Below are 24679 nucleotides of genomic sequence, written 5' to 3' on the forward strand. Positions count from 1 at the left end.
TGTTGTTGTTGCTTCAAGTGTCTAGAGTTCGCCTTCTGTTCTAGCAATTTCGACTGACCCGTCCCTGTTTGGGATTAAAGCGTATGAGTAGGGTGCACATATCTACTGGGAGTTTTTATAAACTTTCTGTTTTTGTATTGATGAGATTTCTATTTTCGTATATTGATATGATTTCATATTTGGTATTTGGCTGCTCTGTTCCTATACGTTTGAGTAGCTGTCCATCTCTCAGAAATAGAGTTAGTTTGGCCTTCGCTGTTGCATCTCTTGGCTTTAGGATCTCTCTCTCTCTCTCTCTCTCTCTCTCTCTCTCTCTCTCTCTCTCTCTCTCTCTCTCTCTCTCTCTCTCTCTCTCATGCAACTGCATCCAGTCGGACTCGCGGTAGATATTATTCTTCATTCTGTTATCTGTTCTTCATTTGTATGCGTACATGATGAATTAATTTGCATAAAAGAAATCCCTGCGACGCCTAATATTCGTTGTTGTACATCTCAAATAATACAACACTACTTGAAGATAAGAATCAAGAATCGCAACATAAGCGTGATCTGTAAATAATGGCCGATTACACATGAAACCATCTGACGATGGCGTGTCCTGGCGTGTGTCCGTCCGCCCACCCAGTGCGTATGACGTGTATATTTACTGATGCTACCACTGTACTCTCGCCACTAACGACATGGCAGTACATGAGATAATTATAATTTGATGGGAAAATCGGCTTTGTTTATTTGCGTGCACTTGCTGTTGCATAATTTAACAAAATGCCAGGCTCGTGTTTATTTTATTGTTTGAAACAAGTTAAAAAAAATTCATACATGCTGACGTGTTTATAAAACATCGGACGTCTATTCGTGAAATTTATTCAGATTTTCCCCAGACAATTAAGGTGTAATTTTACATGGAAATCCAGTTTAAAAAATAAAAAAACGAAATTTGAATTTTATACAATTCCGCAAATCTTGTACAATTTAGGTTCCTGTGCGTAAAAGTTCAAATTTCCAAGAATGTTACATCAGAGACCATAAAACAGTCCTATTTTATGGTCTCTGGTTTCATCTATGTAAGTGGAATGATTGAAAAACAACAACAATTTGAATATATATATTTCACCTGACGCCGTATGTTCCCAATAACATAAGTTGTTAGGAATATCAAATATATGTTATAACTTCGTTTTTCTATATTTGAATGCTTTTATTATTATTAACACCGGGCGGCAATATTTGATCAAAATGAATGTATTCATTACCCATTTCAGAAGAATATATATTGTATGCAAAACTATTCTCGATCTCGCGAGAACTTGCCAACATGACTCTTATGAGTAACATGGCCGACATGGGGAACTTGTGGGAAGGTAAACACAGACGCGAACTTGTCAAAGTGACAGTCTATGAGATTTCACCTTAATCGGCGATGATACAGAATGATGAGATTGAAATGTTTTAACCGGTGAAATGACTGCCATTTGTAACAATACTACACTAAGTGAGATCAATACAAAAAATAATCACTTGCTGAGATGTCAAATCGATCGATTTTGACAAATACGGTTACTTTGGTATCGGTGTGAGGTTCGACATTCCGATATTTTTGTAAGAACTTGATAAGAAAGCTAATATATGTGGACAAGAGGAGCCACATTCCCATTTGGAAAATGTAGATGTGTGCATGGATTTGGACCTCAGTCAAAGACCGTAATCTTTAAATCAAGATAATGTAGCCATTTCAGTGAAAGGAGTAATTTTTAAGATCTTTTGAAGTTGTGTAGGCCTCTATGACTGATAGTAAGTACAGACAATATCTAAATAATCCTTCGATATATGGTCATTCAATAAGTATTCCTCAATGTAGCTTACAATCCGTTGCTGTGTAAAATTGTAAATGTGATTGATATATTGTATTTCCCAGAATTATCCCAGATGTAAAAAATTGCGATTGATAATAGTCACCATTATTTGAACAATATTCAACATCATCACTGTATCGGTAATACATGTTTTCACACTCGGAAGTTGATGATTATGTTTTGCTAATGTGTTTATATGTCAGATTGAGTTTCTTTAGCACACTGTATGTATCGTTTCATGAATAGATTACCTGTGAAGATCTGGGTTAGAATTGATCTTCAGCAACCTATGTTTGTTGTAATAGGCGGCTAACAAGATTGGGTGGTCCGGCTTACTGACTTGGTTGATGCTTGTCAAATCCCAAATGCGTAGTTGATGCTTGTGATGTCAACCACTGGATAGCTGGACTACTGAGTGTGGCGTTAAAAAACAAACAACCTATCAAATCATAAATAGATATTGTCATTTGTTTCATAATTCATATTTGCTAATATATTGGCAAGTGAACAATCCCAATCAGCACCCCTTCCAATTGATCAATGTACACAATGCTTATTTTTTCATGTATGATATACACTCGTGTGTTATATGCACCCTTAATTATGGGCAATTAAATTCTGGAAAAAATGTATCTGTCGTATGTAAACATTTCAGGCTGTCAGCATAAACCATAAAGTTTACGATCTGTCAACTCTCTTTTTTTCACCAAAATAATATTCTATTAAGCATATTTCTAATTTTGAGATGGCCCTGGGCACTTATTATGTCGAATACGGTAATACTTTTTTTTAGTGCATATGTGAATTTGGTATACATGCAGACATATACAAAGATATCTAACTATGTATGCACTACTTCTGGTGACAAAGGATGTATAAACAGATAGAACTACATCTTCCTTATTTGCATCACTAAATGTGAACTCAAAACTCTTTACAGCAATACCTATACAACTGAAGAGCTAGATATAACATGATAACATGTGTAAGGTGTAGTGAAGATGACATGAGCTGTACAGAGTTTGTTAGCTAGCTGGTAACTACTCATTCCTCACTCATATAGCTGCCATTAATGGTCGTCAAATACATATTTATGGTAGAATGAATTTTTAAAGAATATACAAGTAATTTTGTTTTTGATTTTTATCATGTTTAAGATTATGTGTTTGTGAACCGATAATATGATCAATTTTGTATTAAGTATAAACTTCATTTGTATTTAACATTAGCTTTTCAAAATGTATAAACAACATATTTTGGATTTTCAGATTTACGAAAACAGGCCCGACAACTTGAAAATGAAATCGACCTTAAGCTGGTGTCATTCAGCAAACTTGGAACCAGTTATTCCTCTCAGAGAGACTATGAAAGGTAACCTCTCTCCACATGTTTCAGAGTTTCATCATATCATAATTTATTTTAGTGATATTCAAGTCAATTCACTTTGTGACCAGGATGGTGTTTTTGGAGAAGAGTCAGTGGGATCTTCATGAAATATATATATTCTACCCAATAAGCGGCCAGGGGGCTTAAAATAAAGACAGTAGGGGTGGATGCTTATTGGGACCAATTCAGAGTCAAATTGGCGTAAATTCATCAGTAAGCCTATCGATATTCTTCTGTTGCTGGGGGGCTTATTGGGTCGAATACGGTATCAGACATTGAACAGTGAAACAGTTTATCATACTTAATCATGTTAATCTATATGATATGACATTTAACATAATGTTTGCTGCAAGATCTGTTAATACATTGATGATTTGTTTGATCAGCCCTCCAGCGAGTGATGAAAAGAGGTAATGTTGCTATGTTCTATCAGGGAGAATGGATCTGGATATTTCTGTGTTGTTGGTAATGTCATTGTGACATGTTTCATAAGTGTCTTCCCAAGGCCAGGGAGTTAACTCACTATAAAAGTCCAGTTTCCACACCTTACCGAACAAGGATGAACCAGAGGCTATTATGAGTTATGTCCCTTCTTTGTCCCTCAAATTGACCAATCAGATTCCCCTCATATCACTTGAATTTGCTTCAAACAAAATGGTGTTGCCCAGTCAAGACGATAGGATTGACAATCAAGATCTATATTGTAATGAAACTGGTCTTACCTTGCATAAAATCACTTGACCACCTTGATTAAAACATAAGATTTTGAAAAACCTGTTGACGCTCAGTTGATGATACGCTTGATTTGCAAATCCTGCAGTTGACCAAAATCTACACTGCAGTCACCACATTGTTTATGAACAGGATGTTGATTTCATTACACAATTTGTTTTGGACTATGCATAGACTCTTCAGGCCAGCCAAACTATTACAGCCTAATTCGGCAAGGTCGGAAACTGGACTTTTATTATCAGTCAACTCACTTGCTTCGGAAAGATGGTTTCATCGGTGTCATGATGAGAATGCTTTGCTTCTTGGTGTGGGAGTTTCCCTATTTCCAACTATGATACTTTAACTTTTTCTAACGTCAATACTTCATAGGATCGCCCGTGAATACATACGTCCATGTTGTGGTGTAGTCGTTATTTCTAAACAATAAATCCAATAAAGGCTTGGTTTCAGAGGAACCCAGCAACTGTTCAGACCAATCACTGTTCAGCTTACATCGCACAAAAAGCAATGACTCTTGCTTGACATTGTGTGCAACATGTACCTAGTCTTATTTGCTGTGTGCTTTGCCTCAATATAGCCAAACGTAAAATTCACACAGTGTTCATGCGACCCATGAAGATCCAGGAAGAGAATAGGTCTTCAGAAACCAATGCTTGCCATAAAAGGCGACTATGCTTGTCGTAAGAGGCGACTAACGGGTTCAGGTAGTCAGGCTCTGACTTGGTTGATGCATGTCATCGTATCTCAACTGCGTAGATTGATGCTCATGATGTCAATCACTGGATTGTCTGGTCCAGACTCGATTATTTACAGACCACCGTCATATAGCTGGAATATTGCTGAGTGCGGTTAAAAAACAAGCAAAATGCACAATTTTCATGCAAGAAGCAGGGCTCACGATATGTACATGAGTTATAAAACGCCTCATTTCATTAGCTTACTAAAAAAAGACATGTCTCAACTTCACCACACAAGTCAGTATGTTTTCATAGGAGATAGCAGTGCATACTATTTTGAAAGCATTGGCGATGAACGTTTACTTGTCGAATGTATCTTTAGTTTAAAATTAACATTTTCATGTTCATCAGGGGGTTAAATTGTTCATGACAATTAAGGCAAAGTCAAAGTCAGTGGGAGTCAAGGCAGGGAAAAAACTTGTCGATAACTCTCAGCAGGATACAATGTAAGTTGTAGCAGGATGATGAGGGATTCATGGGGTTTTTTGCTAGGGTTTATGCTAAGATCCAGAGGCGAGTGGTACAATACCTAAGGGACACATAAAACCCCATGTACCCTCAGTGATCCTGCCACAAAATTTTTATCTTTCCGTCATGTTTTAATATGACATTGTAAAAGAATTCAAACAAGCTGAGGTTAACTTGTGCAATGTCACTTGACTTTCATTGACTCGGAAAAGTAATGTGTCTTTTTGCTTCGAGGCGGGGTATAAGCATGTCTTGTTAAGGGTGGGGTATAAGGGATTTATTCTCCCGCTGAGAAACTTATTTCCCTCCAAGGTGGGATACATGATATCCCACCACAGGAGCGATGCTAGGCTGATATATGACATTATTTTGATTAGATGTTAGCTGTGATGTAATCGTCATGTTCATTCTGATAATCTGATACAAATAAATATGTATGTCTGATGGGAATGTTTGAAGTGTTTTGTATTAATACCATTTTTGCCATCATGTGTATTGGAATTATGTGAAGTCATTACCAGTTCTCTAAGTTGATGTGTATGTGCATGTTGCCATGGTAACCATGTTACTCCAAGGTTACACATGCATGTTGCTTTGGATACATTTTGTCATCAGTGATGTAAAAGTGCATGTTGATATTGTTTGATGAATGATATCTCTGTCAGTTGCTGTGGTACCTGGACACCCACAGGTCAAGTTGGTTGTAATGCTCTGTGTGTGATATCCATCTGTCAGTTGCTATGGTACATGTGAGACCTGCAAATTGGTTGCTATGCTGTGTATATGATATCCATCTGTCAGTTGCTATGGTACATGTGACACCTACATGTTGGTTGCTATGCGATGTGTGTAACATCCGTCTGTCAGTTGCTATGATACATGCCACACCTTCAAGTTGGTTGCTATGCGACATGTGTGATATCCATCTGTCAGTTGCTATGATAACTGTTACACCTGCATGTTGGTTGCTATGCGATGTGTGTGATATCCATCTGTCAGTTGCTATGGTTTCAGTGATACAGCCCCCCTGTTAAACAAGACGAGCAGTGAGCATATGTTTGACACAATGGCAATGGAGATTAAACAGCTGTTGGCTAAGGTAAGCACAGCTATTAATGATTAATAATAATTGATTTGTAAAGCGCCTAATATCCATCGACAGTTGCTCACTGGCACAATGATGTCAGGCCTCTGCTCCACGATGTGATGTCCATTTAACATGAATTAGGACTTAACCTTGAGTCTTTGTATTTAAATATTTGTAAACTGTTAGTTTGATTTACATCATACAGTTTAAACTGGAGAAGCTGGTGTTTTAACAATTTTAATAAAACTTGCAAGGGCTTCCAGTTGGAGTTTTACAAAAATGGTATAAAACCATTCCACTCACTCAGTCCTCGAGACATGCAACAGTTTATGGATAACAAATTCTTTATTGCTTGTAAATATGTCCCGGGGCTACTTCCTGACTGTAAGAATAATGTTGATATTCATAAACTGTTTCATGTCTTCATGTTTGTCAAGACCGCCTCTGTGGTCTTGTGGTAGAGTGTCCGTCCAGAGACTGGAAGTTCCGGCGCTCGGTCCCCGGCCGCATCATACCAAACGGCGTCAAAAGATGGTACTTGTCGTTACCCTGCCTGGCACTTGGCATTAAGGGGCTAAAACAATGACTGGTCAGCTCGGAGTCAGTATACTGTGTCTGAGTGGGGTATTCATTTTAAACTGTGGCATAGTATCTCAGGGCTAGCACTATAAAATCAGCTTTAGTCTGGACTAGTACAAGCACACGTGTTGCTATGGAAGTGCAATAATCTTTGAACCCCATTTCAACTCATGTTTGTCAACTTGAAAATGAAAGACGTGATGCTGCTTCCTGCTGCAGTTGTCTGGAGTCAACGAGCGGATGGTGGAGTACACACAGAACATCAGCATGAGTTCGCCCAGCGCCGCCCTCCTGCACACGCTGCAGCGGCACCGCGACATCCTGCAGGACTACACGCACGAGTTCCAGAAGACTGAGGCCAACATCACATCACTGCGTGAGAGGGAGGACCTACTGGGGTCCGTACACAGAGACATCAAGTGAGTACACACTGTCACAAGATGCTGGGCTCCGTACACAGAGACATCAAGTGAGTACACACTGTCGCAAGATGCTGGGTTCTGTACACAGAGACATCAAGTGAGTACACACTGTCGCAAGATGCTGGGCTCCGTACACAGAGACATCAAGTGAGTACACACTGTCGCAAGATGCTGGGCTCCGTACACAGAGACATCAAGTGAGTACACACTGTCACAAGATGCTGGGCTCCGTACACAGAGACATCAAGTGAGTACACACTGTCGCAAGATGCTGGGTTCTGTACACAGAGACATCAAGTGAGTACACACTGTCGCAAGATGCTGGGCTCCGTACACAGAGACATCAAGTGAGTACACACTGTCACAAGATGCTGGGCTCCGTACACAGAGACATCAAGTGAGTACACACTGTCACAAGATGCTGGGCTCCGTACACAGTGACATCAAGTGAGTACACACTGTCGCAAGATGCTGGGCTCCGTACACAGAGACATCAAGTGAGTACACACTGTCACAAGATGCTTGGCTCCGTACACCGAGACATCAAGTGAGTACACACTGTCGCAAGATGCTGGGCTCCGTACACAGAGTCATCAAGTGAGTACACACTGTCACAAGATGCTGGGCTCCGTACACAGTGACATCAAGTGAGTACACACTGTCGCAAGATGCTGGGCTCCGTACACAGAGTCATTAAGTGAGTACACACTGTCACAAGATGCTGGGCTCCGTACACAGAGACATTAAGTGAGTACACACTGTCGCAAGATGCTGGGCTCCGTACACAGAGACATTAAGTGAGTACACACTGTCGCAAGATGCTGGGCTCTGTACACAGAGTCATCAAGTGAGTACACACTGTCACAAGATGCTGGGCTCTGTACACAGTGATATCAAGTGAGAACACACTGTCACAAGATGCTGGGCTCCGTACACCGAGACATCAAGTGAGTACACACTGTCGCAAGATGCTGGACTCCGTACACAGAGTCATCAAGTGAGTACACACTGTCACAAGATGCTGGGCTCCGTACACAGAGTCATCAAGTGAGTACACACTGTCACAAGATGCTGGGCTCCGTACACAGAGTCATCAAGTGAGTACACACTGTCACAAGATGCTTGGCTCCGTACACAGAGTCATTAAGTGAGTACACACTGTCACAAGATGCTGGGCTCCGTACACAGAGACATCAAGTGAGTACACACTGTCACAAGATGCTGGGCTCCGTACACAGAGTCATCAAGTGAGTACACACTGTCACAAGATGCTGGGCTCCGTACACAGAGTCATTAAGTGAGTACACACTGTCACAAGATGCTGGGCTCCGTACACAGAGACATCAAGTGAGTACACACTGTCACAAGATGCTGGGCTCTGTACACAGAGACATCAAGTGAGTACACACTGTCACAAGATGCTGGGCTCCATACACAGAGACATCAAGTGAGTACACACTGTCACAAGATGCTGGGCTCCGTACACAGAGACATTAAGTGAGTACACACTGTCGCAAGATGCTGGGCTCTGTACACAGAGTCATCAAGTGAGTACACACTGTCACAAGATGCTGGGCTCTGTACACAGAGACATCAAGTGAGTACACACTGTCACAAGATGCTGGGCTCCATACACAGAGACATCAAGTGAGTACACACTGTCGCAAGATGCTTGGCTCCGTACACTGAGACATCAAGTGAGTACACACTGTCGCAAGATGCTGGGCTCTGTACACAGTGACATCAAGTGAGTACACACTGTCGCAAGATGCTGGGCTCCATACACAGAGACATCAAGTGAGTACACACTGTCGCAAGATGCTTGGCTCCGTACACTGAGACATCAAGTGAGTACACACTGTCACAAGATGCTGGGCTCCGTACACAGAGTCATCAAGTGAGTACACACTGTCACAAGATGCTGGGCTCCGTACACAGAGTCATCAAGTGAGTACACACTGTCACAAGATGCTGGGCTCCGTACACAGAGTCATCAAGTGAGTACACACTGTCACAAGATGCTGGGCTCCGTACACAGAGACATCAAGTGAGTACACACTGTCACAAGATGCTGGGCTCCGTACACAGAGACATCAAGTGAGTACACACTGTCACAAGATGCTGGGTTCTGTACACAGAGACATCAAGTGAGTACACACTGTCACAAGATGCTGGGCTCCGTACACCGAGACATCAAGTGAGTACACACTGTCGCAAGATGCTGGGCTCCGTACACCGAGACATCAAGTGAGTACACACTGTCGCAAGATGCTGGGCTCCGTACACCGAGACATCAAGTGAGTACACACTGTCACAAGATGCTGGGCTCCGTACACAGAGACATCAAGTGAGTACACACTGTCACAAGATGCTGGGCTCTGTACACAGAGACATCAAGTGAGTACACACTGTCACAAGATGCTGGGCTCCATACACAGAGACATCAAGTGAGTACACACTGTCACAAGATGCTGGGCTCCGTACACAGAGACATTAAGTGAGTACACACTGTCGCAAGATGCTGGGCTCTGTACACAGAGTCATCAAGTGAGTACACACTGTCACAAGATGCTGGGCTCTGTACACAGAGACATCAAGTGAGTACACACTGTCACAAGATGCTGGGCTCCATACACAGAGACATCAAGTGAGTACACACTGTCGCAAGATGCTTGGCTCCGTACACTGAGACATCAAGTGAGTACACACTGTCGCAAGATGCTGGGCTCTGTACACAGTGACATCAAGTGAGTACACACTGTCGCAAGATGCTGGGCTCCATACACAGAGACATCAAGTGAGTACACACTGTCGCAAGATGCTTGGCTCCGTACACTGAGACATCAAGTGAGTACACACTGTCACAAGATGCTGGGCTCCGTACACAGAGTCATCAAGTGAGTACACACTGTCACAAGATGCTGGGCTCCGTACACAGAGTCATCAAGTGAGTACACACTGTCACAAGATGCTGGGCTCCGTACACAGAGTCATCAAGTGAGTACACACTGTCACAAGATGCTGGGCTCCGTACACAGAGACATCAAGTGAGTACACACTGTCACAAGATGCTGGGCTCCGTACACAGAGACATCAAGTGAGTACACACTGTCACAAGATGCTGGGTTCTGTACACAGAGACATCAAGTGAGTACACACTGTCACAAGATGCTGGGCTCCGTACACCGAGACATCAAGTGAGTACACACTGTCGCAAGATGCTGGGCTCCGTACACCGAGACATCAAGTGAGTACACACTGTCGCAAGATGCTGGGCTCTGTACACCGAGACATCAAGTGAGTACACACTGTCACAAGATGCTGGGCTCCGTACACAGTGACATCAAGTGAGTACACACTGTCACAAGATGCTGGGCTCTGTACACAGAGACATCAAGTGAGTACACACTGTCGCAAGATGCTGGGCTCTGTACACAGAGACATCAAGTGAGTACACACTGTCACAAGATGCTGGGCTCCGTACACAGTGACATCAAGTGAGTACACACTGTCGCAAGATGCTGGGCTCTGTACACAGAGACATCAAGTGAGTACACACTGTCACAAGATGCTGGGCTCCGTACACAGAGACATCAAGTGAGTACACACTGTCACAAGATGGCGTGGAGTGTTCTGTGGTGGTGCATTGGCTGTAGGAAGGTGAAGGTTGGGTCTATGAAGGAATAGTCAAAGAGGTATGGTGTGTTTATAGTGAGAATGGGGGGTGGTGTCAGTCTATGTGGGGCGTAGAGGTGTAACGATACGGGAGGGTCGCGATACGATACGTATCGCCATACATGCTTTCCAAATCAATGCATCGTATCGTGGGCTGTGCATCGGGATACAATACTGTATCGCCGTATCGTTACACCACTAGTGGGGCGTCCTCTGTGTGAAGGGGGCCGGTCGGGTAGCCTAGTAGTTAAAGCGTTCGCTCGTCACGCCAAAGACCCCGGGTTCGATTCCCAACATTGGTACAATGTGTGAAGCCCATTTCTGGTGTTCCCCGCCGTGATATTGCTGGAATATAGGTAAAAGCGGCGTAAAACCATACTCACTCACTCACTGTGTGAAGGAAGGAAGGTGAATCAACAGTGAGTCAGTCTAGGTCATACTAGGTTGGAGTGGGGTGGGGTGGTCAGTGAATATTGAGAAATGTGTTTGGAGGAAGGGGTTATGGATGGTAGGTCTTCATGGTTACTCAATAGTAGACTGCAGTATGGAGGTACCGGTTGATATGTTATTTGAGCCTGGAAATGTGAGGTTTGGAGGGAGATGAAGAGTGTTTTGCACTTGAAGAATGCAGGTTGAATGCCTGTGAAAGGGATGCCTTGTTTGTGAAAGTGATGGCTGGTCTATCAGAAGAATGGTTAAGATCAGGTTCTGTAGGATTGTCATATATTGGAATGAGTTTTGAATGTGTAGTTTAAGGCCTGTGACAAAGACTGGTAGTTTGAAATGTGTGGATAAAGGTGGTTAAATGAAAGATGGAAAGAAATTTGAAAGTAGACACTGTTGCAGGAGACATATGTCAGATCAAGTCCTTTTCTAGGCCCAAGATAATGATAATATTGAAGATTTAACAGAAACAAATTCTATCAACCCCGGTTTACTGATATTTTATTCTTTTTTTTTTCAGTGCATATAAAAATTCCTCTGGTTTAAATAGAAGAACAGATCTATATTTGAAAGAAAATGACCACATCAGAAAGTAAGTAATTGTGTAGAAATTAAATTGAAATGTTTACTTTCTAATGCTTAGTCACTGTGAGGATTACACATTGTCACCAGTTTCTCGAGCTGCACCTGGAGAGTGGGACGTCTGGGGTTCGATCCCCTTCCACATCATACCAGAAGTACTTATTGACCCTGTCTGGGATTCGGCAATAATCTTGGGTGCGACAGTGTTTGTGATAGCTGGTATTTCTTAGAGGTAGTTCATGTTTTGTTCTCCTTGTCTTACTGTGTTTGCAACCTCCTCTGTGGTCTAGTGGATAGAGCGTCTACCCATAGACTGGAAAGTCAGAGTTCGATCCCCAGCCACGTCATACATAAGACGTTACAAGATGGACACCCGTGAAGATCCGGGTTCAAATAGGTCTTCAGCAACCTATGCTTGCTTTAAAAGGGTGACTGTGCTTGTCGTAAGAGGCGACTAACGGGATTGGAGGGTCAGACTCACTGACTTGGTTGATGATTGTCATGGTATCCAATTATTTCGTGGATCGCAATCACTGGATTGACTGGTCCAGACTCGATTATTTACAGACCGCTGTCATATAGCTTGAATATTGCTGAGTGTGACTTTAAACAACAACAAACAAACAAACGAGATGGTACTTGTTGTTACCCTGCCTGATGCTTGGCATTTAGGGTATATAACAAGTACTGGATGACACAGAGTCAGTATACTATGTCTGAGTGGGGTATCCAGGTGGGACTAGCACTATGAATCCAGCAAGTCAGGACAAGTAATCAGCCACACACACACACACACATGTGCATGCCTCAATACATTGTTCTGCCTCAATCATTCTACTCTAAACCCGTGACGACCCAGGTTAGAATAGGTCTTCAGCAACCCATGCTTGCCGTACAAAGGGACTATGCTCCTGTGGGTCAGGCTGTCATATAGCTGGAATATGCTGAGTGCGGTGTTAAACAACAACCAAACAAAACAAACATTCTACTGTAACGGTCAGGTGAGAGGTAGGTGACTCGCCATGCAGTCATGTTGTTTTTAGATGTGTGACAAACGGTGGGTGTGACAAATCAGGCCTTAAAGTGTGACTAAAACGGTCGCCAATTTGACCTAAAGTCCAATTTGTCTACTGTCTAAAATTCAGAGGTAGCTAAATGACTACCTTGAAAAATATTTTGTGGCAACTAATTTCTATTGCTTCACATTTGAAGACACAAAAATAAATAACAGCTGATCTTGGAAAACATGTCTGCTAATAATTGTACTTGCGTATAATACCTCCCAAAGTCAACAATGAACAGAAATACAAAAATATCGATGTAATTAGTAATTTATTTCAGTTGACAATGCTCATTGCATAAGCAAGGATATAGCTAAATGATCTAGTAACATAAATTGCATTAATAATTGAGTCACAAATAACAAAAATCAAGTACAGTTTCCACTAATTTCAAGACTTGTGCTATGACTTATACATATTATAATAGTTATTTTATAAAAGATTCTTTCAAATGCTTTTGGCTACCTACAATATTTGCTTGACCCCTTGATTTTACCACTGGCTAGCTGGAAAAAAATGCTTGTATCCATATGGCTACTTGGTAAAAATTAAACTTAGAGGCCTGCAAATGGGAGGATACCCAACTGAGTGCAGTGCAACAAACAAACGAGTCACACTGTCCTTACTTGATGGCATAAGATTTCACCACATTGAACATGTTAAACATTCAGTTCAGTTTGAGGGAGCCTGACAAGCAACAGTCCTATAGTGCTAATGATGATGATGATAGAAACCGCTTGCGTATTGTAACAATTGTCCTCTTGATTTTCACAGCTCAGAGAGATTAATAGATGACCAGATAAGGTGAGTGGCCTTTGTGATATTATTAGGTGTTTATTAACACATAGTGAATCTTTTTTGACGCTTGTCTTTGTCCTCCCTGTGGGCATTCTGGATAAAAATATAGGTCCCCAGCATCCCGTGCTTGTCTCACCATGGGGATTCTGGGTAAGAATATAGGTCCCTGGCAACCCGTGCTTGTCTCATAGTGGGGATTCTGGGTAAGAATACAGGTCCCTAGCAACCCATGCTTGTCTCACAGTGGGGATTCTGGGTAAAATTATAGGTCAAGGCAACCTGTGCTTGTCTTACAGTGGGGATCCTGGATAAGAAAATAGGTCCCTGGCAACCTGTGCTTGTCTCACCATGGGGATTCTGGGTAAGAATATAGGTCCTTGGCAACATGTGCTTGTCTCACCATGGGGATTCTGGGTAAGAATATAGGTCCCTGGCAACCTGTGCTTGTCTCACTGTGGGGATTCTGGGTAAGAATATAGGTCCCGGCAACCCGGGCTTGTCGTAAGAGTCAACTATATTGATCGGCTGGTCAACCTGTGTCTTGGTTGATTGGATGTCATTGTACCCTGACGGTGTGGATCAATGCTCACATTATCAATCATCAGATTGTCTAGTCAATACTCGATTATATACACGGGGTTCCCACAGGTTTGAAAAGTGATTTAATTTAACCACGACCCATGAAAAGTGCTTAGAAAGTGCTTGAATATACAGACCAGAGATCTGTATGAACACTGTTACAGACTGTCCTCGTTTAGCTGAAATATTGTTGATTGTGGCAATAAACAACAAATAAACAAACAAACTTTGCCTTCGTCGTGGGGAAATCATATTAAATGTGTATGACAATGATGTGACCTGGGATTATGTGGGATTTAAGACTAAGCGTCATGCTGGTCAAATTAGGGAATTATTTTTGTGTGCCTGAAATTGTGACTCTTTGTCAGGTTCTTGTAGGTATTCACTGGCTTCAAACAAAAAAATCAAACCATATCACATATGCAAAGATGTTTTTACTAATATTTGCCACAGTCTTAGGGCCAAATTTCAGCTTCTGAAATTCTGAGGTAAACCAGCACTACTGTTTTATCACTTATTTTTATTATACAAGTTTTATGCTTCATATCAACATGTTTATACTTAATTTCTCTTGTGTGTTAATTCAGTTGGTTTTGAAGTCTTCATCCTAGCAGAGTACCCTAGCACCCCTGCTGCCTGGGTGTTAATATAGATTCAGGGGAGATAATTGCTGTTTGGTGTAGATTCAGGGGAGGTAACTTGTGATGGATTCAGAAGCAGTATGCTAAGTTGACTTCCATTAGACAATGTAAGAGGTGTTTTTTCCCGCATCAAACGTATACCAGGTATATGATTTACAGAAGTAGGATTGGGCAGATCAGATAGTTTTGCATTTATGGTGTTTTTTATATTATTTCTCTTGATTACAGCATTGCTATTGCAACCAAGGAAAATCTTTCATCACAGAAGAAGCTATTGGGAACCATTACACAGAAAATGAATTCATTAGCAAGTATCCTTTGCAACCATAGGGTCAGCCAGTATTATGTTTAGTACTAGGGCTGCAATGAATACACTGTGAGGCGAATACGATCCGTATCACGAATATAGGGTAACGATTATGAATATTAAATCACAAATACAATAAAAAGTCAGCAGTTGATTTATTATTTGTTATATTCAGTGATAAAATAACAACAAAAAGTATTTGACCTGGTTTGTTAATTATCAATATATTATACATTTATATACTGCACTTATCCAGGTGCTAGTATCTGCCCAAATGTGACAATGACCAGTAAACACAACACTGTCAAATTAAATATTATAAGAGTGTTGTCTTTAAAGAAATCTATGCATATACTATGTTCTTATGGATATTTTTAGGTACAGGGTATTTAAATGCATATGATTGCATATTCATAAATATTCGATTCTAGTGGCCATGAATAACGAATTCAATTCATAATTGGATACGGTTCGATTCACCGAATACACGAGTGAATCGTAACAGCCCTATTTAGTGCTATACGTTGTCCCTATAAAGCTGCCCTCCTGCTTACCTACAGGCACAGGCGGGTCACTGCGCAGAGTTACTCCCCTCAGTTCGCCAGGATGTGCTAAACATAGGTTCAAATGCCAGATTCATCCTCATCATGGTCCTTGGTTTGTCTGCGTCACACCTGTGCTCAAAAGTGATAAATGCCCTTTCCACTTGGGAATAAGTTGAGTTTAAAGGGATGGTTCTGTGTGTTTTTTAATGATACATGAATTAATTTCCGAGTTTGATGTCACATACCTCATTCAGTTCTCACTAGGACAGAAACGCAATAAGGTGATCAAAGCCAGGTTAGCGTCTACTGTTTACAAACAAAGCTTTTGAACTGTCGATGTCCTGTCCCTTTAAGTTGAATTTGTTGTACAATCCGACACAAATGACAAATTTCAAAATGATGTATGAAGTATAAGTATGTAGCTTGAGGGGTCCTAATCATAAGACCCGTGAAGATTCCGGGGTAGAATAGTTCTTCAGCAACCCATGCTTGTCGTTAAAGGCGCCTAACAGGATCGGATGGTCAGGCTCGCTGACTTGGTTGATACATGTCATCGATCCTAATTGCGTGGGTCGATGCTCATGATATAAATCACTGGATTGTCTGGTCCAGACTCGATTATTTACAGACATATAGCTGGAATATTGCTGAGTGCAACAAACCAACCAACCAACCTAATCATAATGTTTTAAGGGGTCCTCAGGTTTATGTACTATTGGAACAAACTTCCTTGACTTGAGGACCCCTTTAATTTTGATCACGTCCCACTGAATACAAAATATTTTAAGGAAAAAATGTATGTAACAATTTCCCTCACTGTTTGTCCTTGACCTTCACCAGATCGCTTCCCACTGCTCAACAGCCTCATGCAGCGGATTAATCTGCGGAAACGCCGCGATTCCATCATCCTCGGTGGCGTCATCGCAGTCTGCGTCATTCTGCTTCTACTCTATGCCTTCCATTAGCATCCTGCTCATATCATAGCACACAAAGATACTGTTTGGCTGATGACAAGGGGACAGGGACAATGGCCGACTCACACAGTGGAGTTCAGCATGTCTTCGACTCCTAGTCTGTGACTGGGGACTGGTGTCGGTCATTGTCCGTGACTGGGGACTGGTGTCGGTCATCGTCCGTGACTGGGGACTGGTGTCGGTCATTGTCCGTGACTGGGGACTGGTGTCGGTCATTGTCCGTGACTGGGGACTGGTGTCGGTCATCATCCATGACTGGGGACTGGTTTCGGTCATCATCCATGACTGGGGACTTGTGTCGGTCATCGTCCGTGACTGGGGACTTGTGTCGGTCATCATCCATGACTGGGGACTTGTGTCGGTCATCTTCCGTGACTGGGGACTGGTGTCGGTCATCGTCCGTGACTGGGGACTGGTGTCGGTCATCATCCATGACTGGGGACTGGTGTCGGTCATCATCCATGACTGGGGACTGGTGTCGGTCCATGTCAGCCAGCCTGTGTCACTGGTTGGTCTAACCATTGTTCACAACTGGAGAAAATGTCCGTCACGTGTGATCTTGTTTAGTCCAGCTCATCACCCGTGATCAAGTACAGAGTATGATGTATTCGCTGGACACCTGTGGCTTTTTGTCTCTCATGGCTGGATACAGGAAGCAGTGTTGCCAACAAAGCAAGCAGCGATAGAAATTGGCAGTAGTCCTGTAGTCCTTGCCAAACTGCCCAATAGTTAAGGTATCCTGAGGACTAGTAAAAATTTGCCCTTTTAAGGGGTTTGGCTATATGTTGTCATCATAAGGACTAGAGGGCTAAAACTGTTAGTTTCTATCGCTGCAAAGTGTGTCATTTTGCTTGCTCTTGTATCTGTTGGACCAAATCTGAGATGATATCAGTCACATGCAATTGTGATGTACTGGGTCAGTTATGAAACTGCAGCATTTTGAGCGCCACTTGTTGTTAATCAGCATTGATGTACCTTGTTTTTAAAATTGAAAGGTTAGTATTGTAAAGTACAAGGTGAAATCCTTGCTTTCCTGGTACCTCTTTCACTGATTGAGGTTGGGAGGTTAGATGGGTTTAATTTTCGAGGTTATTGCACTTGTTTTGTCTTCACTGAGCATTTAGTTAAATACCATAGGGTGTATTTTGTAGTCTGGCGATTCATGATTCAACGAGTCATGTTAAATCATGTCTGAAAATGAAGCCTGTAATTATCTCAATGCCAGACTTTTATCAAACTTTGTTTATAAAATCCCCTGACACCCAAACATTGAAATGTGATTTAAAATAATAACAATAGAAAACAGTCTTTTTTTATTCTGCCGACCAGAAATGAGTAAAATGTTAAGAAAACCCAACTCATTTACTGCTTTATCAAAATCAATGAATCATTGAAGATGTTCTCCTGTTTATCTTAATAAAATCCGAAGACAAAATATTATGATGAATCAAGAGAGGAAACAAAACAATAATTCAAATTTGATTAAAAATACTTTTTTTTACCTCACCGACCTAAAATTTGGGGCCAAAAATCTGTTAACCCCCAAGAGGAAACAAGGCCTGGCCTTGTCTGTAGCTATGTTTCACCATATATTGGTGCACTCAAAATACTTGTTCACAATCTGAGGACTTGGTAGATTAGGGACATAATCGTGTAAAAGATCCAAGAATTGAGGGGGGGCATATGTGGCCTATTCATCTAAAGTACTGAAAATCATTGTGCAGAGTTGCATCCCTTTGATGTGCCAGAATTCAATAATACTCTGTTCGAATCCAAGTCTGCCCTGATGAGGTTTCTGACAGTATGCTTGTGCTCATGGGTGACAGGGGTAGGGGTGGCCCAGTCGTCTAAGACGCTGCGATTCGCTGTGCAGAGTTGCGTCCCTTGGGCACGCCAGAAACCTATGATTGTGGGTTCAAATCCCATTTCGCCCCAATCATGTTTCTAGGTTTGTCAGCACCATACCCGTGCTCGTGGGTTTCACCGAAGTGGTAAACGTCTGGGACCTGCATCACTTCGGGCTTTCCTCCCACATTAAGCTGAGACCGTGATATAACTGGAATACTGTTTAAAGCGGCGTTAAACCCAACTCACTCACTCACTCATGGGTTACACCAAAGTGGAATACACCCAAAACCTACATCGCTTCAGGCTTTCTTCCAACTGAAATAGGGCGGTCGGGTAGCCCAGTGGTTAAAGCGTTCACTCGTCATGCCGAAGACCAGGGTTCCATTCCCAACATGGGTACAATGTCTGAAGCCCATTTCTGGTGTCCCCCATCGTGATATTGCTGGAATATTGCTGAAAGCGGCATAAAAACATACTCACCCACTCCAACTGAAATACTGTTCAGACCGGCGTTAAGCCCAACTGACTGACTCACTCAGGTGAATCTGTCTCGACAGATACAAAATATTTACACTTGAAATATTCACTTGCTTCATGTGCATTATTATAGTCCGATACTGTAACACAAGAAACTATGAAGCCACTGACTAATTTATGGAGGCAGATACAGATAGCCAGTACCATCTTCCCGAGGCAAGAGAGTTAACTGACTGTAAAAGTCCAGTTTCCACCCTTGCCATACTAGGCTGGTATTATGGAGTTACATTTTGGCTGGACTAACGAGTCTATGCATAATCCAATCAAAATCGTGCATCGAAATCTGGTTCGTAAAGTGTCATGCAGATTTCGGTCAACTGCAGGATTTGCAAAGCATGTGCACCGCTAACTTGTTGTCAACAGATATTTTCTAAATCTTTTCATGCTTTTAATCAAGGTGCTCACGTGATTTGATACACTTTGCGATGTAGGACTCGTTTTATCACAATATAGATCTTGATTATCAATCAGATTGTCTTGACTGGGCCCCACCGTTTTGTTTGAAGCAAATGCAATGAGTGATACAAGAGGTTGAATCTGATTGGTCAATAGGAGAGGCATAGAAAGGACATAACTCGTAATAGCCACTGGTGGCGCTACGATCGAGCCCAGGAATTCCAGCCTGGTACGGCAAGGGTGGGAACTGGACTTTTAAAGTCAGTTAACTCTCTTGCCTCGGGAAGATGAACCAGTAGATGCTTGAATAAATTAGCTCAAGAAAATAGATTTTAATGATTGAGATAGTTAGGTGATTCAGTTTGAATTGTAGAAACATTCTTTAGAAAGATATCAAATGTTTCATATTATCCAAGAAAGCAAAGTGGTGCTCTGTGATAAAAGAATCTTATTTCCATGAAAAGGATTCTGTGGTATTTTCTGATCCTTTGAGCCCATCATCTTGCAGTAATTTATTTCCAGCCAGACCTGTGCTTTAACATGAAGCATGGTGATGTAAAACTTCAAGAAGGGCTGGGTATGCTTAATGTATCAGATACAAGGTGATAGAAAATATGGCTGATTTCCACTGAGGAAAGAAGACAAGGGAGATAACTGATGGTGTCATATATCTGAGCTATGTTGTGACAGTGACTGTTAGTGGAGGCTGGAGACAAAGTACTATGTCTGACTTGGTGAACTGAATGTCTTTTTGTGATATGTGGTGGTGTGTTCACCAAGGTGAACTGCTTGGTGTCTCCCAACTGTGTGTGTACTGGTTCTATACCCTGTGATACTGGGGACAGTAGAAGACTGCCGTGGGAGGAGAAGAGGACAGTTTCCCCATGACTGATCTATATGAATGATATTGTAACTGTAGTGGAATGAGAGACGTTTGTTGTACATACTGTGGAGTAGCTGCGGTATCCACGCCTCTGTTCTATTCCCTACACATGATTTGATTTTGACTTGTCGGGACACAGAGCTACTGGCTGTTCCATAGTGTTTTCTGATAGATCCCCGATTCAAATTTTCATCACACTGAATATGCTTCATCAAAGTTCATGTGATGGGATCTAATGACAAATGCAACATGATTCACTTCCTAACCTAAGACACTTGGGGCGGTGGGGTAGCTTAGTGGTTAAAACAGTAAAGTGGTAAAGACCCGGTTCGATTCACCACATGGGAACAATGTGTGAAGCCCCTTTCTGGTGTCCCTTGCCGTGATATCGCTGGAATATTGCTAAAAGTGGCATAGAACCATACTCACTCACTCACTCACTCCTAAGACACTTGCCTAGTACTTTTATTATAGGCCATGCAACTATATTTACTTTCCACATTGGAAACCGAAACAGTAAAGATTTTTTATCTGCCATTCGCTCTAGATTCCAGCCTGACATGTACATAGAAAGTGGCATGGTCGAAAATATGAGTACACATATTTGAAGGCAAGTGGTTTAGGAAGCGAGTCGTGTTGCAGTTTTTGTGGGATTACGATTCATGTACATTATGGCAGGGTTGTCAACGAAGTATGTTCTAAATCGGGGATCTGTTAGGATGGAAGGGTCTGTAGTGACAAGTCAAAGTCAAAACCGTTTACAGGGAGCAGCACAGAGTTTCTGCAGCTACTTGTGAAGTTTGGGAGACTGTTCTGGCAGATGAGCTATCGATGCTTGTATCTTAACATTGGAAGCATGTATTCCATGGTAATCATGTCCAAGTGTTCCACTCTGGTGACTGTTGATGACTTGATGTCAGCATATCATGTTTTGTCTTTTATTTATTCATGAATATATTTGGTAAACCTAACATTACTTATTTTGCATAATTTTGCTTCTTTCTAACTTACAAGTTGTGCATGCCCGGGAGATGCCAGAATCCCAAGAACTGACCATTTGTTAGTCTTCTTCAGAGGAGGGGTTGGGGTCCAGTGTTAATACAATATTATTTGCACCCAAAGAAAATGGAGACATTTTTTTTTTCTCACATAGTATTAAGCAGTTCCCAATTGCCATGGAAAACAGTTGCATGTCTTTAAACAGTGAGTGAATAAATATTCTGTCTCTGACAGAAATCAAAGGCCCATCCTCCCCCTCGAAAATAAAACAGTCAGCTCCTTATCGTCACAAGGGTCTAATATCAGGATATCATTTCACTAAGAGTATTGGCTCAATCCTGAAGTAAATTATTTCAATGATTATAATGCACTATTACTGTCAATATCCCCTATTAACCCTTGTGGTATATGTTCGATTTCCTACCTCAGTAAAATAATCCATTTTATTCACACAACTAATATTTTCTCATGAACAGCTTTTGTCAGGATAATGATGTGAAAAAGCATAAACCCTCATCTTTAGAAGTCTAAGAAGAATTTCTTGTTCGGGGACATGTCATGATATTTTATATCCCAAGTGGGAGTGACAGCATCACTTGATCTGTGTATGCTCAGTGGGATGCTTCTGCTGCTTGCATCTAGTTGGTTCTTGTAGTAATTACGGATAGCTCTTGGATTGACCTTCAGCCATTGTGACATCACATACCAGGTGGCTTAAGTCAGACAATATCAAGGACAAATATTGGCTTTAGAGTTGGACCTCTATCGGTCGGTCGTTTCACTCAATTACTGTGACTATAAATACAATGTCAGATCATCTTTACTTCCTTGAAGCTTGTAGGCTATTGTTTGATTAATCTCATAGAATCTTGCCAAGGTATTTGTGTTCGATTCCTTCAAACTTGTACTGTTCCATTCTATCACATCTCTTTAAGCCTACCTGCCTGGGTTTGTGTGGACATTGAGCGAAATGTAGCACATGATGGTCATATCACATTTTTAAATTGATGGGGCATGGTGTAAGACATTGCAGTTCACTATCCAGAGTTGCCTCCCTTAGTCATCTCAGGATTCCTTGGTTTGTGAACACCATAACCCTTGTGGAGAGTTTCACCAAATTTGTAAACATCTGGGACATGAGCAACTTTGGGTAGGTCTGACATACTTACATAACTGAAATATTGTTAAAAGCAGCTTTATTTCAAGCTCACTTTGCATAGGGGGATCCAGAGTAGGGTCCAGGAGGTCCGGATCCCCCTTTTGAAAACCAAATGTAGTATGTTATAGACAGTAAGATTATCTGAGAGAAGATTTTGATATTTTGGACCGCTCCCTTTCAAAAATGCTGGATCCACCCTTGCTTTGGGGCACAGCAGAGTTGCGTCCCTTGAGCACGCCAGAAACCTATGATTGTGGGTTTGAGTCCCTGTTTGCCCTGATTATGTTTCTAGGTTTGTAAGCACCATACCCGTGCTCGTGGATTTAAAGAAAGTGATAAACATCTGAGACCTGCATCACTTTGGGCTTTCCTCCCACATTAAGCTGACAGGCAGTGATATAACTGGAATATTGTTAAAAGCGATGTTAAGATAGACTCACTCAAACTCTATAACTTGTGAAAGGGTTTAATCATCTGAACCATGGTGATGTCTAGAGTGATGTTCAGTAGCTCACCCTAATACATCACTCAAAGCTTGTTTCTTGTGTGAGCATAGCTTCAGTAGTGGTAAATCCTTGGTGAAAACTATTGGCACTTTACCACCAGATGATTTTTGTGCTACAAGTTTTATTTTTCAACATGGATGTTGATGGCTGGTATCTACCCTATAGTTCGGGCAAGGCATGTGTTGCCTGCCCGTAGGTCAAGTGGCTGCCATCTTAAGTTCAGGCCAAGGGCAACAACTCTTGGATTTCAAATGGTTTGACAGCCAGTCTTAACAATACTTTGAAGCTTAACTGTAATTATTGGGTTTTATTTATGAACATTGTGTGGTTGAAACTGTGGGTTGTACAAATGTAAATGTTTGTGAATACAAAATGTACATATGAAGACATGGAAATAAATTGTTATATCACAAAACATCTAGCAGTGTTATGGAAAAGTGTGAAGATTCAGAGAAACTCACCCCAGTGTCTTTTGATGTCAAATACATCAACACAAGTAAATAAGGAAGCAAGCCTCAGAGTTTTTAACTTTTATTGAGGAGTGTTGAAGTGGAAGTCAGTTAGGGATGATAAATGGTTATCTAAGAAATAGAAAGCCCCAAATTTGGATTTGATGGTCAAAATGGCTGCCAAGTATTGGGCGACTTTCTCCTCATCTCATAGAATGCCTTTTGAGTGATAGCTCGTCACGCCGAAGACCCGAGTTCGATTCCCGACATGGGTACAATGTGGGAAGCCCATTTCTGGTGTCCCCCGCCGTGATATTGCTGAAATATTGCTAAAAGCAGCATAAAACCATACTCACTCACTCACTTTTGAGTGATACTGAAGTATTAACCTAAGTATGGCCTGACCCATTACATATTCCTTGGTCAAGTGGTAGGGCGGCAAGTCCGGGTTCGATCCACAGCTGCATATTGCCAAAAAGACGTTAAAAGATGGTACTTGTTGTTACCCTGCCTGGTGCTCGGTATTTAGGGGCTAAATCAAGGACTGGTCGGCTCGGGTTCAGTATACTGTTTTCTGAGAGAGGTATTCATGCTTAAGTGTGGCATGGTATCTCAGTGGACTAGCACTGTAAAATCGGCTTTAGTCCAGACTTGTACCATCTTCCCGAGGCAAGTGAGTTAACTGACTTTATCTGGACTTTTACAGTCAGTTAACTATCTTGCCTCGGGAAGATGGACTAGTACACGCAGTCACACACACGCACACGTGCATGAACGTCGCTATATAAGTGCAAAAAATCTTGAAAGCCAGGTTTAAGCCCATTGCACCTTACCTCATAATCCTTAGTATAGTTGTATTCTCATATGCTGTGAAGCAAAGCCACAACCAACAACGACATCTAACAGGACTTGATACAGAAAATAGTTTGTTGTTTAATACCACACTCAGGAATATTCCATTTATGTGACGGCGGTATGTAAATAATCGAGTCTGGACCAGACAAACCAGAGGAAGTGAGGTGAAATTGGGCT

General features: G+C 41.7%; 2 protein-coding genes across 2 annotated transcripts; one reads left to right on the forward strand and one right to left on the reverse strand.

The window, feature by feature from the left end:
* The first annotated feature begins 1315 nt into the window (after positions 1 to 1315).
* Positions 1316 to 23613, forward strand: LOC139456263 (Golgi SNAP receptor complex member 1-like). The gene is made up of 9 exons (XM_071237883.1): positions 1316 to 1361; positions 3122 to 3224; positions 3626 to 3649; positions 6191 to 6275; positions 7062 to 7261; positions 11904 to 11975; positions 13801 to 13830; positions 15273 to 15355; positions 16737 to 23613. The coding sequence occupies exons 1-9, from the start codon at positions 1316 to 1318 to the stop codon at positions 16859 to 16861; spliced, it is 768 nt and encodes a 255-aa protein (XP_071093984.1). The 3' UTR covers positions 16862 to 23613.
* LOC139454878 (sarcoplasmic reticulum histidine-rich calcium-binding protein-like) lies at positions 16965 to 17357 on the reverse strand. The gene has a single exon (XM_071236494.1). The coding sequence runs from the start codon at positions 17355 to 17357 to the stop codon at positions 16965 to 16967; it is 393 nt and encodes a 130-aa protein (XP_071092595.1).
* Positions 23614 to 24679: the final 1066 nt, after the last annotated feature.

The sequence above is a fragment of the Haliotis cracherodii genome, unplaced genomic scaffold (genome assembly GCF_022045235.1).
Source record: "Haliotis cracherodii isolate W230 unplaced genomic scaffold, xgHalCrac1.p SCAF_11, whole genome shotgun sequence".
NCBI classification, from domain to species: domain Eukaryota; kingdom Metazoa; phylum Mollusca; class Gastropoda; order Lepetellida; family Haliotidae; genus Haliotis; species Haliotis cracherodii.